Here is a 16,870-nt window from a genome sequence, read left to right on the forward strand (position 1 = left end):
CCCTCCGGTACGCCAAGAATTCGTAAATTCGATCTTCGGCCACGATTAGCCAAATCCTCCAGATCCGTTGTTAATTTCAAGATGGCCGCGGAATTGGCGCAAATCGCCAAGACGTCCTTCTCCACCGCCGTGACTCTGTTGTTAAGTAGGTCGAAATGCTGTTGTGAGGCAGCTAGTTGGGAATGAATGGACTCCAGCTCAATGCGCATATCCTTTGAGACATCAATATGCATCTTCATCATTGTTTTAATGCTCTGCAGTTCTGCCATGATCGGGTCACATTCCTCCACGAGGTCCTCGGCAACGCCGCCCTTGTCTGGAGATGGAGGAGCAGACTTAAGGCGTTTGTTAGCTGGCAGAGCATCTGATTTGGATTTTTTTGTAGCCATAATGTTCAGACCAGTTCAGTTAGTGTTGTGGAGTATTCAGATTGTGAAAAGGAGCAGTTGGTAAGAGCAGTCTTGCACGATTATCTGGGCAGGAAGTGGGAGCTCGTAGCTCATGCAGCCATATCATCTGAGTCCAAACCGGAAGTCCTAGTATAAATTCTTTCATAAGTTCTCAGAATACTTTTCTAATTGAAGCTTTCATCATCTTGAGAATATTTATATGTTTTTTCTCTAGTGTGGATCCTTTCATGAATTTGGTGGTTATTTTTTTCATTGAAACTTTTATCACATTTAGAGCATTTATAAGGCTTTTCTCCAGTGTGGATTCTTTCATGCGTTCTGAGGTTAGTTTTTTGATTGAAGCTTTTATCACATTGACAACATTTATAGGGTTTTTCTCCAGTGTGGGTTCTTTCATGAATTCTAAGGCTACTTGTATGATTGAAGCATTTATCACATTGAGAACATTTATATGGTTTTTCTCCAGTGTGGATTCTTTCATGAGTTCTACGGCTACTTGTTTGATTGAAGCATTTATCACATTGTGAACATTTATATGGTTTTTCTCCAGTGTGGATTCTTTCATGAATTCTAAGGCTACTTGTATAATTAAAGCATTTATCGCATTGAGAACATTTATATGGTTTCCCTCCAGTATGGATTCTTTCATGTGTTCTCAGGTTATTTTTTTTATTGAAGCTCTTATTACATTGAAAACATTTATATGGTTTTTCTCCAGTGTGGATTCTTTCATGAGATCTTAGTTTATATTTTTGATTGAAGCTTTTATCACATTGAGAACAGTTATATGGTTTTTCTCCAGTGTGAATTCTTTCATGAGCTCTGAGTTTACTTTTTTCATTGAAGCTTTTTTCACATTGAGAACATTTGTATGGTCTTTCTCCAGTGTGGATTCTTTCATGAATTCTGAGATTACTTTTTTGATTGAAGCATTTATCACATTGAAAACATTTATATGGTTTTCTTCCACTGTGGATTCTTTCATGAATTCTAAGGCTACTTCTGTGATTAAAGCATTTATCACATTGAGAGCATTGATATGGTTTCTCTCCAGTGTGGATTCTTTCATGTGTTCTGAGGTTAATTTTTTGATTGAAGCTTTTATCACATTTAGAACATTTATATGCTTTTTCTCCTGTGTGGATTCTTTCATGGACTCTGAGTTTACATTTTTGTTTGAAGCTTTTATCACATTGAGAACATGTATATGGTTTTTCTCCAGTGTGAATTCTTTCATGTGTTCTGAGGTTAATTTTTTGATTGAAACTTTTATCACATTGAGAACATTTATATGGTTTCTCTCCAGTGTGGATTCTTTCATGAATTCTAAGATTACTTTTTTGATTGAAGATTTTTTCACATACTGAACATTTAAATACCTTTGCTCCCTGGAGGTTCATTTCATTCGCTTGTTTCTCTCTAGTGTTGATTAATTTATGACTTCTCAGTTGAAATGTCTGACTGAAGTTTTTATTGTGTATAGAACATTTTGATGTTTTTCGCCCTTTGTGAACTTTCTGATGAATTATAAGCTGTGATTTATATGTAAAACATTTTTCACATTCAGTACATTGGAATGACTTTTGTTTGTGAATTTTCTTTTCTTCTGTACATTCTGAATTCTCAGAGAATCTTTCTTCATTTGCAGTGTTTTGAAACTGTCTCTGATTTTGTGCAAGATTTGAGAAATGGTTGAAATTTTTCCCTTGTTCAGTACATACATTACATCTAGCTACATTCTGAAGTCTTTCTTTTATGGTGGATGGTGTAACTTTACTCGTACCTCCCACACAATAAGTTAAAGGATCTGTGGAGATGTCTTTATGCTTCAATTCCTCCATCTGCTGCCTATCACCCTCTCTCATTCTCTTACAGTTGTTCCCAAATCCATCATCTGTTGGATAAAAATGAGAGTTATACACATAAATTATACAGTTATTAAGTAATCTTTAAAGACATTTGTTTTGCTAAGTCTCCACATGTCACATAACAAAAAATGATATTGCACGTAGGCAACTACAGGGCTAGCAGCCAAACAGTTTTGTGGGAGGAGGTAGAGGAGCTTTTCTCAATGCTCTCAATTGCTTTTCTTTCCTCCCTTTTAAGGTTGTTCAATTCCTCTCTTTCAGCATTTGTTTACATCTGTTGTAAGGAGGTGCTATACCCTTTATTGTATCTGTTGCTACCTGTGTGTTACTATCTCTTCTCATTTTCACTATTACATAAGAAATATACGCTTTTTTCAATTTCCTTATGGTGAGCATGCTACCATATGCTTATTTCATCTATTGGATAAACAGAGTTATAATCTCAGTTACCCTCTGTATGAATCTTGCTATGTATTTCTTATTGCATCTGTTAAATAAATAGTATGGGGCTCATAATTGAAATGGAAATACATCTAAATCGGCACTTGGATGATCAGTAAGACAAGTTGTCCAAGTGCCGATAATTAAACTGGGTTTTAGAGGTATTTAAAAATGACTTAGACCTTTTTAGTGCTGCTGTACGCCCAGAGCTAAAAGGGGCGTTTTAGGAGGAGTGGTGAGGGCAGGATTTGGGTGGGATGTCGGCAGACCTAAACTTAGTCATACTACAAGTATAACCGAAAGTTTAACGAGGCTGCCCAGATGAAACTTATATGTAGCAACTTAGGCAATTGAAAACCAGGTCTAAGTGGCAAAAAGTTATCCAAAGAGACCAGATAACCACTACAAACACAAAGTGCAGTCCCCAACGCACCCCCCCCCCCCCCAATGATCACTGACCTCCCCCCACTGCCATAAAAATCATAATAAAAACTTTACATATCTACCTCCAGAACATCAGCACCTGGCATAGGAAAGCCTAATAGAGCAGAACAGAGGTGGCTTAAGTAGTCTGGGGCTATTGGGGTTGTAGACAGGTGGGTCTAGTAGGTTTTGGGGGGGCTCACCATGACCTATAAAGGGAGTTGTGTTGAGATGTGTATATGGCACCCTTTTTGTGAAGTTCGCAGCTGTGCCCTGTAAGGTGCCCCACTACTGTGTTGCCATGTCTGGGTGTCCACTTTGCTGGAACCCTCTCACGTCAAAAAGGTCTTGTTCTAGGCATTTTTGACTTGGACGAATTTTTGGACGAGAATGGGGTATAAATATAGACGATTTAGCAGTGTGGCCGACCAAACGGCTAGACTTATACTTAAACGATTTTCAAAAAAGAAAAATATTTGGGACGTATTTTCAGGAATGAACTTTAGACACTGCCGACTTTGGGCAACTAGTGACTTAGGCCCAAAATGGACTTAGACGTTTCTTTTGATTATGCCCCTCCTCCACACTTGCTAATTCTGATTATCTCATTGTAAGTATGTTACTACGAGTCTCCCAGTTAGATATAGGCTTGTTAATGTTTTCTAGCTTATTGCACATATCTTACTATGGGGCTTATTTTCAAAAAAGAAAAATGTCCAAAAAGTGGCATAAAGGGGCAGATGGCTGTTTCTTGCCAAACCCTTCAAATTCGCTATTTTTGAAACCTATTTTGTAGACAGATTTCTATGCCATTCATACGCAGTGCATGTAACTCTCACAGGGATGTATAGGAGGTGTGGTTTGGATGGGACAGGGGTGGGCTTATAATTTGGACATTCTTCTGCAATAATCAAACATTTTAGAAAACATCTGACAGTATGACTCAGGACCTGCTTTTGTTGGAACATTGGTCCTCGACCTGGCAGCTGGGCTTCAACGCCAAAAAATGTAAGGTCATGCACCTTGGCAGTAAAAATCCATGCAGAATTTACACCTTAAATGGTGAGACCTTAGCTAGGACTACAACAGAACGAGATTTAGGAGTTATCATTAGTGAAGATATGAAAACTGACAAGCAAGTGGAGAAGGCTTCATCCAAAGCAAGACAAATGTTAGGTTGTATTCGCAGAAGTTTCGACAGCCGGAAGCCCGAGGTCATAATGCCATTGTACAGAGCCATGGTGAGACCTCATCTGGAATACTGTGTACAATTTTGGAGGCCACATTACCGTAAAGATGTGCTGAGAATCGAGTCGGTTCAATGGATGGCCACTAGGATGGTCTCGGGGCTCAAGGATCTCTCGTACGAGAAGAGGCTGAATATATTGTGGCTATACTCTCTCGAAGAACGTAGGGAGAGGGGAGACATGATTGAGACATTTAAATATATCACCGGTCGCATCGAGGTGGAAGATGATATCTTCTTTCTCAAAGGGCCCTCGGCCACAAGAGGGCATCTGCTAAAACTTAGGGGCGGGAGATTTCATGGCGACACCAGGAAGTATTTCTTCACTGAAAGAGTGATTGCTCATTGGAATGAGCTTCCAGTGCAGGTGATAGAGGCCAGCGGTGTTCCAGATTTTAAGAGTAAATGGGATGCCCATGTGGGATCTCTAAGAGGGCAGAGTTAAGGGGAAGGGTCATTAGGGGTGGGATCTCTAGGAGGGTAGAATTAGGGGGGTGGGTCAGTAGAGTGGACTTTGGCCACTTTGATGGGCTTTGGCCCTTTTCTGCCGTCATTTTCTATGTTTCTATGTGGACATTTGGGGCTAGACCTATTTTAACCCCCCGAGCCAGTGGGTGAAAGATTTGAGCAGCAGCGGCCCGAGCTCCATTTTGTCGGGAGCCTGCTCCACCAAGGCATGCGAGTGCCGTTTTGCCCCTCCCCCGAGCCAGCGGGTGAAAGATTTGAGCAGCAGCGGCCCGAGCTCCATTTTGTCGGGAGCCTGCTCCAACAAGGCACGCGAATGCCGTTTTGCCCCTCCCCTGAGCCAGCGGGTGAAAGATTTGAGCAGCAGCGCTAACGGCGTGCTGCCGTTCGGCGCGCAGCTAAGGCGCACGGCAAAGGTGCGTGCGCCTTAGTACGCGCCTTTGTGAAGCGTCCTTGGTGAAGAAAACCTCACAGATTGAACCCACCGCACACGAGGAGACGGCCCACGTCACGTCCAGCTACCACAGGGCTCTTAAGCCGCCTTCCTTCTCGCCCGGCCGGGTGTGTAAACATGCTACACCCCCAGAAATGGCCTGGGAACCCCTTCCCCCACAGCAGCCAGAATCGACCACTGGAGAACCTTACCCATGGTCGAGCTTGTTTTAATTCGTTATTGAAGGCCTGGGAACCTGCAACTATCGGGAGCCCTCCCCTTCCCCCGAACCAACAGGGAGATAGAAAAAAGATTTGCAGCACCAGGCCAACATCCAGTTCGGGAGCCCTCAAGAGTGAGTGAAACCACCCCTCCCCCGAACCAACAGGAAAGAGAAAAGATTTGCTCAAGCTGCTACTGCCCTCTTGCCCATCACCCCCTAGACCAACAACCCGCCAAGGACTGACACCTAGTTCAGTGTCTCCAATTCGTTTGGGCCGCGTATCATATTCATTGACTCTCACTGGCGACCACCTTGATCAGTGCACTACCTTTTAAATGCTCAAAGATTTATACTTTGCATCTGCCCACGATTCTTATTTAATACTTGTTCATAGACTTTTATTACATACCTGTTCATAATCATCCATACCATTTCCGCTTTTAGATTCATATCGCACATCTGTTCATGATTTACATTTCGTATCGCATAGACCTGTATTCTATCTTACAGTCCTGTTCATAGACCTTTATAACATACCTGCTCATAATCTTATTTTGTACAGCTGTTCATAGACTTATATTCATTACTTGCCCTCAAGCCCTCTTCTTATCTGCCCTTGAGTCTTGGGTATTTGCCCACCTCCCCTTAAGCGTCTGTCTTCTCTCCTCCCCAGCCCCTCCAGCCTGCCCTCCCCCCTCCCACTCCCACTCCCAGTCCAGCCCCCTTGTTCGCCACCCCATCAGCCACCCCAACATGTCTAGGTCCAGGAGCTGGAGGGGCTCCGTGCTTTAGAAGAACCGTGCTGGGCAACTGAGGACCCCACCAGAGACAGCCACATTGAGGAACAAGTTAGGGAGCTCGAGAAATTCATCGAGGAGGCCTGCAGGATGGTGGGGGTACAGGATCACCAGCAAGTCGGACAGGACCCAACTGATGAAAGACAGAATCCACCAGATGGAGGACGGAATCCACCAGACGCCGGGGGAGAAGGACTCTGTGGAATACCCGAGATGAGAGAGGAGGCCAAGACCCACCAGAACTCTGAGGGAGAAGTAGAGGACCACACCAAAGATACAGACTTAAGACCAAAAAGGAAACTGAAGAAGGGGAAATCTGCAGTCATAGTGGGTGACTCAATCCTGAGAGAAGTTGACAGTCACGTAGCAGGAGGGAGAGAGGACCGGCTAGTGACATGTCTCCCAGGGGCAAGAACGAAGGACATCACCGACAGAATCGAGAGGATCCTGGAAGGAGCGGAGACAGAGGAGACAGCGGTGATAATCCACGTTGGAACAAACGACGTCAGCAGAAGAAATTACAGCAGGACTACACTAACCGAGCAGTTCCAGACCCTGGGAAGGAAGTTGAAGCTGAGGACACGGAAGATAGCTTTCTCAGAGATCCTGCCAGTACTGAGGGCAGATGTAAGGAGGCAGACCGAGCTGCAAGCCATAAACGCATGGCTGAGGAGATGGTGCGAAGAGGAAGGCTTCCACTTTGTAAGGAACTGGTCAACTTTTGGGGGTAAGAACAAGCTCTACAGGAGGGACGGACTGCACCTGAGCACGACAGGAACAAGAAAGCTGGCAAATAACGTCAAGAACACAATAGACAAGGCTTTAAACTGAGGAGAGGGGGAAAGCTGACAGTCGATCTGGTGTCGACGCTTCGGGAAGGAATATCAAAGGAAGATATTGAAAGGGAAAAATGCAAAGTAGGCCTCCAAGGCAAGCGGGAAAATTGCGAAAAAGGACTCAAAGACGAACTACAGGAGTTCAAGGAACAAGTGAAATTAGAGAGCGAAAAGAAGGAAAAACAGCAGGAACTAAAAGGACATGCAGAAATGAGGAAGACAGCTGAGGACAAAGAAATCACACCATGGGAAGGGGAAGAACAAAATGGGACTCAGGGGCTGGCACCCCAAGAAGGGGACGACAAGAGAATCAACCCACAAGGAAGAACAACAGGGAAAGTAAAAAACCAAAACTTAAATTGCTTGTACGCCAATGCAAGGAGTCTACGCACCAAAATGGGAGAGCTGGAAGTCATGGCCAACAAAGAAGACCTAGACATAATTGGAATCACAGAAACATGGTGGTCTGAGGACAACAAATGGGACGTAGTACTACCAGGTTATAAACTCTATAGGAAAGACAGGACATGTAAGAAGGGAGGAGGAATAGCGCTATACATAAAGGACTCCATTCACTCGACCAGGATGGATACGGCAACAAGGGCAGAAGGTTTGGAATCGCTATGGGTTAAGTTACCAGGAAGAAAGGGAGCCGACACAAAATTGGGACTTTATTATCGCCCACCTGGACAGCCAGAAACAAGTGACAATGACCTAGAAGCAGAATTGAGGCAGGAATGCAAAAGCGGAAGGGTGACGGTTATGGGAGACTTCAACCACCCTGGGATAGACTGGAGCATTGGACACTCCAGCAGCGCGAGGGAAACAAAGTTCCTGGAGGCTGTGAGGGATTGCTTCTTGGAGCAGCTGGTCCAGGAACCGACACGAGGAGATACCACTCTTGACCTAATCCTCAACGGTCTAGGGGGACCCGCAAAGGAGGTGGTAGTAGTAGGGCCACTAGGAAACAGTGATCACAACATGATCCAGTACAAACTAGAAATGGGAACATCAAAAGTGAAGAGAACCACAGTGATGGCACTCAACTTCAGAAAAGGGAACTACGAAGCTATGAGGAAAATGGTGAGACATAAACTCAGAAACAGCTCACAGAAGATGGAGACCGTAGAGAAAGCCTGGTCCCTACTCAAGAACACAGTGCAAAAAGCACAAAACATGTACATCCCCAGGTTTAGGAAAGGGCGCAAACAGAATCAAACAAAAAACAAGGTGTGGATAACAAAGGAAGTGAAGAAGGCGATAAGCGACAAGAAATCATCATTCAGAAAATGGAAAAAGGACCAAACTGAGGAAAACCGGAAGGAACACAAAAAACACCAGAAAGAGTGCCACCGAGTGGTTAGGGAAGCAAAAAGAGAATACGAAGAGAAGCTGGCTGGGGAGGCGAGAAACTTCAAACCGTTCTTTAGGTACGTGAAGGGGAGGCAACCGGCAAGGGAGGAAGTGGGACCGTTGGATGATGGAACCAGAAAGGGAGTGGTAAGAGAGGAAAAAGAGGTAGCAGACAGGTTAAACAAGTTTTTCTCGTCGGTCTTCACGAGCGAGGACACATCCAATGTACCAGAACCTGAGGAGATTATAAGTGGGGATCTAGATGAAAAGCTGGAGCGAATAGAAGTAAGCCATGAGGACGTCCTACGACAGATAGATAGATTAAAAACCGACAAATCACCGGGCCCGGATGGAATCCACCCAAGGGTACTAAAAGAACTGAGAAAGGAAATAGCGGAAACACTCCAGCAAATATGTAATCTGTCATTGAAAACTGGGGAGATCCCGGAGGACTGGAAAATAGCAAATGTCACGCCTATCTTTAAGAAAGGATCAAGAGGAGACCCGGGAAACTACAGGCCGGTGAGCTTGACTTCGGTTCCGGGTAAGATGATGGAAGCACTTATTAAGGACAGCATCTGCGAGCACATGGAAAAAAATGGGCAGCCGAGGGAGAGCCAACATGGCTTCTGCAAGGGAAGGTCTTGCCTCACAAACTTACTACATTTCTTTGAGGGAATAAACAGCCAGATAGACAAAGGGGAACCCATAGACATAATTTACCTCGACTTCCAAAAAGCTTTCGACAAGGTACCCCACGAACGGCTGCTTAAGAAGCTGTGGAACCACGGAGTGGAGGGGGATGTATACCGATGGATTAAACACTGGTTGGCAGGCAGAAAACAGAGGGTTGGAGTGAAGGGCAAATACTCAGACTGGCAACGGGTCACGAGCGGAGTTCCACAGGGGTCGGTGTTGGGACCGCTCCTGTTCAATATATTTATAGACGATCTGGAGACAGGGACGAAATGTGAGGTTATCAAATTTGCAGATGACACCAAACTCTGCAGCAGGGTTAGAACCACGGAAGACTGTGAAAACCTGCAAAGGGACCTAACGAAGCTGGAAGAGTGGGCTAAAAAGTGGCAGATGCGTTAATATAGAGAAATGCAAGGTCATGCATGTTGGGAAAAAGAACCCGATGTTCAGCTATACAATGGGGGGAACATTGCTAGATGTAAGTACCCTTGAAAGAGACCTGGGTGTGCTGGTGGATACAACAATGAAAGCATCAGCACAATGCGCGACAGCCTCAAAGAAAGCAAACAGAATGCTGGGTATCATCAAGAAGGGTATCACGACCAGGACAAAGGAAGTCATCATGCCACTGTACCGTGCAATGGTGCGCCCGCATCTGGAGTACTGTGTCCAGTATTGGTCGCCGTACCTCAAGAAGGACATAGCATTGCTTGAGGGGGTCCAGAGAAGAGCGACGAAAATGGTAAGAGGTATGGAAAACCTTTCGTATGCCGACAGGCTAGAACAGCTGGGGCTGTTCTCCCTGGAAAAGAGGAGACTTAGAGGAGACATGATACAAACTTTCAAGATCCTGAAAGGCATAGATAAGGTAGACAGGGACAGATTCTTCAGACTGTGGGGAACAACAAGTACAAGGGGGCACTCGGAGAAACTGAAAGGGGATAGGTTTAGAACCAATGCCAGGAAGTTCTTCTTCACCCAGAGAGTGGTGGACACATGGAACACACTCCCGGAGGTTGTGGTGGGGCAGAAGACACTACAGGGATTCAAAGAAGGTTTGGATAAATTCCTGAAGGAAAAGGGGATTGAGGGATACAGATAGAAGTAAGGATAGGTTTTTTAGGGCAGGGAACACTTGACATGTCATGGACCTGATGGGCCGCCGCGGGTGCGGACCGCTGGGTGCGATGGACCTCTGGTCTGATCCCGGTGGAGGCAACTTCTTATGTTCTTATGTCTAGCCTCACTCACAAGCTCATTGCCTTTCTCCTACTCTACTTGTTTAGCACTAGAGGCTGGATTACAAAAGCTTTAGCCTTCGAACCTATACCAACCTATATCGCATGGTCTAGAATCCCAAGTTTGCATTTTCCAGGGCCCCCAATCTAGGGGAAAAATTGAAATATAGAAAGGAGAGGTATGACTTCCATAATTTGCAGCCTCACAAAGCGTGCGACAAATGTCGCTTGTGTCAATATGTTTGGTTTACCTCTCATGTGGAAATCCCTAATGGCAACGGCAGGACATTTAAATTACAATCTGGCACCAACTGCGATTCGACAGGAGTAGTGTATTGTATGAAATGCCCTTGTAAAAAATTTTACATTGGGCAAACGTCTCATAAGATCAAAATTAGGATATCGGAGTATTTGAGTGGAATCCGGAATCAGAGAATCTCCGCCCTCCTTACATTGGATTACGAAAATCCAATTCTGCCCCCATTGGATTACGAAATCCCATTCAATTGATGACCTTCAATATACTGTTCTTATTCAGAGCAGATATTGTGAGGGGGATCTCAGTAGGTACCTGATTCGCAGTGAACAGCGATTCATCTTTGAGTGGCAAACATTGAGCCCGCAAGGGTTAAACCAGGAAATAGAATGGTTATTGACCTAGGTATGTTGTTTGACATTAATCATTCCCTTCCGGGTCGGGGCCCCACTAGTTCCGGTGTGACGGGGATTTAAACAGTTCAGTCTATGGGTTTTCGTATTGCAACAGTCATTCCCGTTTTCGATGTCCATCTGATGTATTGAGCCTTTACAGGTATTTAGTTTATAGATTTAATGATACTTAGGAATTATTAGGAATGAGAGTATAGATTCCTTGGGCCTTCTTAAATAGGCTTTAGATATTACGTATCACAAGAATATCATTGAAATGAGTTTTAACTGTTATTTTTGATTATTTGTATTACTAGTGTCCTTCCCTGAAGAAGACTTGAAACTCGAGTCGGGGGGACAGGGTCATTATTATGGAGTGAATACCAATGTACACACAATTTGCTTTTAATTAGCACGAGTCACTTTACACGCCACAGAGGTTCTTTCGCAGCGTCTGTACCATCCAAAACAGATAAGTGTTTTTCATTATTATCAAAGTGAATATGGATGGTAATAGGGGACAGTGAAAACCATGATGGTCCCCCGTTGAACCTTTGTTGGTATGATCACTAATTTATGAGTTCAGGGTCTGAGTTTTCACATTACTATAAACAAGTGTTTATTTTATTTAGAACTGTGATTAATATCATCAAGTGTCTAGAATCCCAGGACCTAACAAATTCCTCCGCCCCCACCGACTCGTTCGTGATGTCACAGAAACGGGTCCTTTCCCCATCCCCGTGATCAACACTTCCCGTCATCCACCCAGACCAACACACAATAGAAAACGATCCCTAAAAAATTTACAACGTACGGAACCCTCGTCCCTCCCAGAATATTCCATCCTCCCTGGCGCCTACCTGAACATTCGCTCGGTTAGAAATAAGGCCCAACTCTTCAAAGATTGGCTGGAAGAAACCCACTTAGACATTGTACTCCTAACCGAAACATGGCTCATCTCCGACCAGGATGCCATCATAGGGGATATTCTCCCACATTACAAAATCATCCCCCTCGCAAGAAACTCCAAAAGGGGAGGTGGCCTGGCCATCATTCTCCGTGACCACTTTCACTTCCAAATCCTAGATTCCAAACTAACCAATGACCTGGAAATCCTCACATGCAAAATCTCCAAAATTGACCACATTGATAACCTTATCGTCACGCTATTCTACATACCCCCTAACAAATGGAATCTAGCAAAAGAAGACTTCTACGAATTCCTTCTCACGAACTCGGCAGCCGGCACCCACAACCTCTTAGCAGGAGACATCAACCTATACCTTGAACAAGAAGAGAACTCCAATTTGCAGACCTATTCTCCTTCCTCACATTGTTAGGCTTCACCAAGCCCCCCCCATATCACAACACAAAATAAAGGTCACCAGCTTGACCTGATCACTTTCCTTTCCAACATCTCCACCACTCTTAACATAAGCCTCACAGACCAAACTTGGTCTAACACCCCCTGGTCCGACCACCTCCTGTGCCATTTCGAACTAGCATGGCTCAAACAACAACCAAACAGGAAGCCCACGCCCAACCACACAAAGACGATGACCTGGACAAGAGGAAAAATTAATCCAGCAGATTTCTGGTCACATTACACCCCCATTTCCAATCCCGACCCCAACTTCCATCTAGACTGGAAAAACTTCAGCGACCAAGTCCTAAATACCATCGCCCCCCTAAGACTTCGCAAGAAAATACCTCGGCCCTCAAACAGCTGGTTTGATGTGGATCTCTTAGCCATAAAACGCGAAGTACGGAAACTAGAAAGGACATGGCATAAATCAGGGACTGACAACGATAGACTCAATTGGCGACTGAAAGTCTATGCATACAAAAGATTGATCAATGAAAAACGCAGTAAACATTACTCCCAACTAATTAACTCCCCTTCTCTAAACAGTAAAGCACTGTTTAGAATAGTCAACTCACTGCTAGAAACAGATTCACACAAACGTTCCAGCTCAGACCTCCCGCCCTAGCAGACTATTTTGCCAACAAAATTCACACCTTAAAATCGTCTCTCAAAACTCCCAGCCCCGAGCCAATATTCAACCTTCCTGCAGCAGACACAGTTGGTTCAACAACAGACATGATCTGGAGTTCCTTCGAAAGCCCAGACTGGAACCTTTTTCTCAAACTCTACTCAAAATACGCTAACTCCAACTGCCTATTAGACAGTTGCCCACCCACCATCATGAAATCCGCCCCCCCCCCCTCTTTTAAAGTCGAACTCTTCAACTGGGTCTCACTATGCCTGTCCACTGGTCACTTCCCAACCGATCTTGGCCACATTCTTGTATCCCCTATCCCCAAAAATAACAAGGAACCCATCTCCTCCAGCGCCAACTACAGAACCATCGCCAACATACCACTCTTCCAAAAACTCAAGGAAGGCCTAATTAACCATGACCTCATGAACTACCTAGAAAAGTTCAACATCCTTCATGACTCCCAATCCGGCTTCCGCACAAACCACAGCACAGAAACTGTTTTAGCTGCCCTGACCAATTACCTCCTCCACCTGTTCTCACTGGGCAAAAGTGCCCTAGTACTCCAATTCGACCTGAGCAGCGCCTTCAACCTGGTCGACCACGATATTCTGCTCAAATGCCTTGACTCCATCGGCATCACCGGCCAAGTACTAAACTGGTTCTCAAGCTTCCTTACTAACCGTACTTACCAGGTCCACAGCAACGGAACCTTCTCCCATTACTGGCGCAATCCCTGTGGAGTCCCACAAGGCTCTCCCCTTTCCCCCTCCCTTTTCAACATTTACTTGGCCCCTCTGGTACGGACACTAGCCGACTCAAACTTAAAATCATTCATATACGCAGACGACATCACCATTATCATTCCCCTAACTTCATTCATACAACAGACAGAACAACTTACCTCTTCTATCCTCACCAAGCTAGAACTATGGACCTCACAATTCAAATTAAAATTGAACACCAAAAAAACCAAAACTTTTCTGGCAAGTCCTACCCATAAACTAACAAACACTTCCCTGAATTTGAACGGCCTAGATTACCCAATCAACCCCACCATAAAAATCCTTGGAGTCCTCCTAGACAGATGCTTGACCTTTGAAGATCATACCAGTGCCCAGGTTATAAAATGCTTCTGCTCCCTCTGGAAGCTGCGCACCATTAAACGCCACTTCGGCCACCTTTCCTTTCGTCTTCTGGTCCAATCACTAATCTTAAGCATACTGGACTATTGTAACATCATATACCTGGGATCCTATAAAAACACCATCAAACGTCTAAGAATAGTCCAAAATGCTGCCGTCTGCCTCATCTTCAACCTCAAAAAATACGACCATGTCAGCCCCTATTACACTAAACTCCACTGTCTGCCTGTAAAGGCAAGGATCATCTTTAAATTTGCCTGCCTCTGCTTCAAAACCCTAGCAAACTCTTCACCAATCTACCTATCTGAGCATCTCGAAATTGCAGGCCCCTCTCATACACGAAACACTTACCTGTTTTCCTTTCCTTCCCTGAAGGGCTGCCTCTACAAGAAATTCCTCGATAGATCCCTAGCATTCCAAGCGGGCAAATGGAACAATGCCTTACAACCCTCATCTCCAATTCCCAAACCTATCTAATGTTCAGGAAGTCAATCAAAACTTACCTTTTTGACAAATTCCTCTAACTTCTCCCCCCTCTTCCCTGCCACCTCCCCTAACCCCAACTTACCCCAGTCTCTCTGACTCCCCCAATCTTTTTAGCCACTAAATGGCTTAGAAAATGGATCACTCAATCCAGCTAACCATCCCGTCTTCGTTACTCCTCATTCTAAATGCCTCTGCTCTACCTTATTGAACATCGCTGTATTTAACATCGCCGTATGTAACACTGCCTTATGTATCACCGCTGTATGATTTCAAATGTAACTTTGCTGTAATAACAACTTCACTATAAATGTAGCATCGCTGAAAATGTAACTTCGCTGTAAATGTACAGTCTCTTCATCTGTTAACCGCATAGAACTTCCATGGTGATGCGGTATACAAGAATAAAGTTATTATTATTATTATTATTATTAACAATGAATAAATTCCAAAAATGTGCCCAAACTGACCAGATGACTATCGGAGGGATGTAAGCTTGACCTCCCACACTTTTAAGTGCAATTTATAGAATAGTGCCAAGTTAATTTTTTCAGCACCAAATTTTTAGGCTCCATTCAGTCCTATAGTTTGTTAATTTTAACCATCTTAAAGCACGCATGTTACTATACTGTGCTGATGTCACAGCTACAAGAACACCTGAGTCAAAGAAGCATCCCTGAAGCAGTTTGTGCAAAATACAGTGCTGCATTCTATTTAACTCAAGGACTTCGGGCCTAGAACAGGAACCTGGATGCAATAGAAACACCTAACTAGATGGGAAGATGGGTATAAATCTAAGCTGTTATATAGAGACAACAAAGTGGGCATTAATTGGAGCTGCCCTGCCGCAAAAAAGCCAAACCTTGTTATCAAGCTATGTCAAATGTCAAAAAGGCAGGTCACAGTACATCTGGGATGATAAAGAGGACATGGCATTAAGTTGCCTTGCCATTTAAAGCAAAACTTGCCATATGACCTAGCTGGCTAACAACAAGGCAGGTCAGTGTCCATCTTCAGAAGCCTAACTGGAAAGGGAATGGGGGTGAAGTATGTCGCAACATCAGCTGGCTTCCGGCAGCACTACTCAACGGAGCACTCCCTAATAGGACTGACATTATATTTTTGGGATCAACATAAGTCTGTTCTCCTTATTTTGCTAGATTTATCATCAGCGTTCGACACTATTGATCACCACCTACTATTAAGCAGATTAAAATCTTTAGGAATTGCAGAAGTTGTCTTGCAATGGTTTCAGTCATACTTTAAGGAAAGAACTTCGAAAGTAATATTTAATGACTCTACAGCAAATATAAAATCAAGTAATTTTGGGATTCCTCAGGGATCAATCTTATCACCATTACTATTCAATGTATTTCTGGCACCCTTTAGACACAAATGTAGCTGGTGACATCACGGAAATCAACGATAAACTCAAAAATTACTCGATGGCTACAAGACAATAAGCTAGCACTTAATACACTTAAAACTGAAATCATACTTTTTCCTTGTAGAGAGGGGCTAGAACTAGGAACCGATATTATTATGAATAAAACAATCCTTAAAGCAGTTACAAAAGTGAAAATTCTGGGAGTTATGTTAGATCAAAAATTGAACTACCATGAACAAATTAGCACACTAGTAAGAGCCTGTTTTTATAGGCTAAGAATGATTAAATCACTATCAGCTTTTCTCGATGAATCAGCACTAAATATTTTAATACATTCACTGGTAATATCAAAAATTGATTATTGCAATGCCCTATATAAAGGAGCCTCTTTAAAAGAAATACGTAGAATCCAGATCATTCAAAATACCACAATAAAAATAATTATGAAAAAGAAAAAATTTGATCACGTAACACCACTTTTAAAGGAAAAACACTGGCTACCAGTAATCCATAGAATCACTTATAAGATAGCTCTACTTACTCATAAAATACTCATAAATAAAGCCCCGGCATTTCTAGAAAGATATTTAATACCATACTCCCCATTAAAATCTTTAAGATCAGAAGACAAAGCCCTATTAACAGTCCCTTCTTTAAAAGTTATATACTAAACTAAACTAAACTAAACCTTAGGTTTGTATACCGCGCCATCTCCACAAGCATAGAGCTCGGAGAGGAACTAAGAAGATAGAGAGGGACAAGGGTACCAGAGAGC

At 43.7% G+C, this 16,870-nt stretch overlaps 1 protein-coding gene across 2 annotated transcripts in view; it reads right to left on the reverse strand.

Moving 5' to 3' along the window:
• Positions 1-539: 539 nt before the first annotated feature.
• LOC117346629 (zinc finger protein 260-like) overlaps positions 540-16,870 on the reverse strand; it is an 80,318-nt gene continuing 63,987 nt past the window's right edge. For both annotated transcript variants that reach the window (XM_033916516.1, XM_033916517.1), the window contains exon 7: positions 540-2,304. In XM_033916516.1, the coding sequence (XP_033772407.1) occupies positions 575-2,304 (1,730 nt within the window). In that variant the 3' untranslated portion in view covers positions 540-574. The remainder of the gene's footprint in view (positions 2,305-16,870) is intronic.

The sequence above is a fragment of the Geotrypetes seraphini genome, chromosome 12, assembly GCF_902459505.1.
Source record: "Geotrypetes seraphini chromosome 12, aGeoSer1.1, whole genome shotgun sequence".
NCBI classification, from domain to species: domain Eukaryota; kingdom Metazoa; phylum Chordata; class Amphibia; order Gymnophiona; family Dermophiidae; genus Geotrypetes; species Geotrypetes seraphini.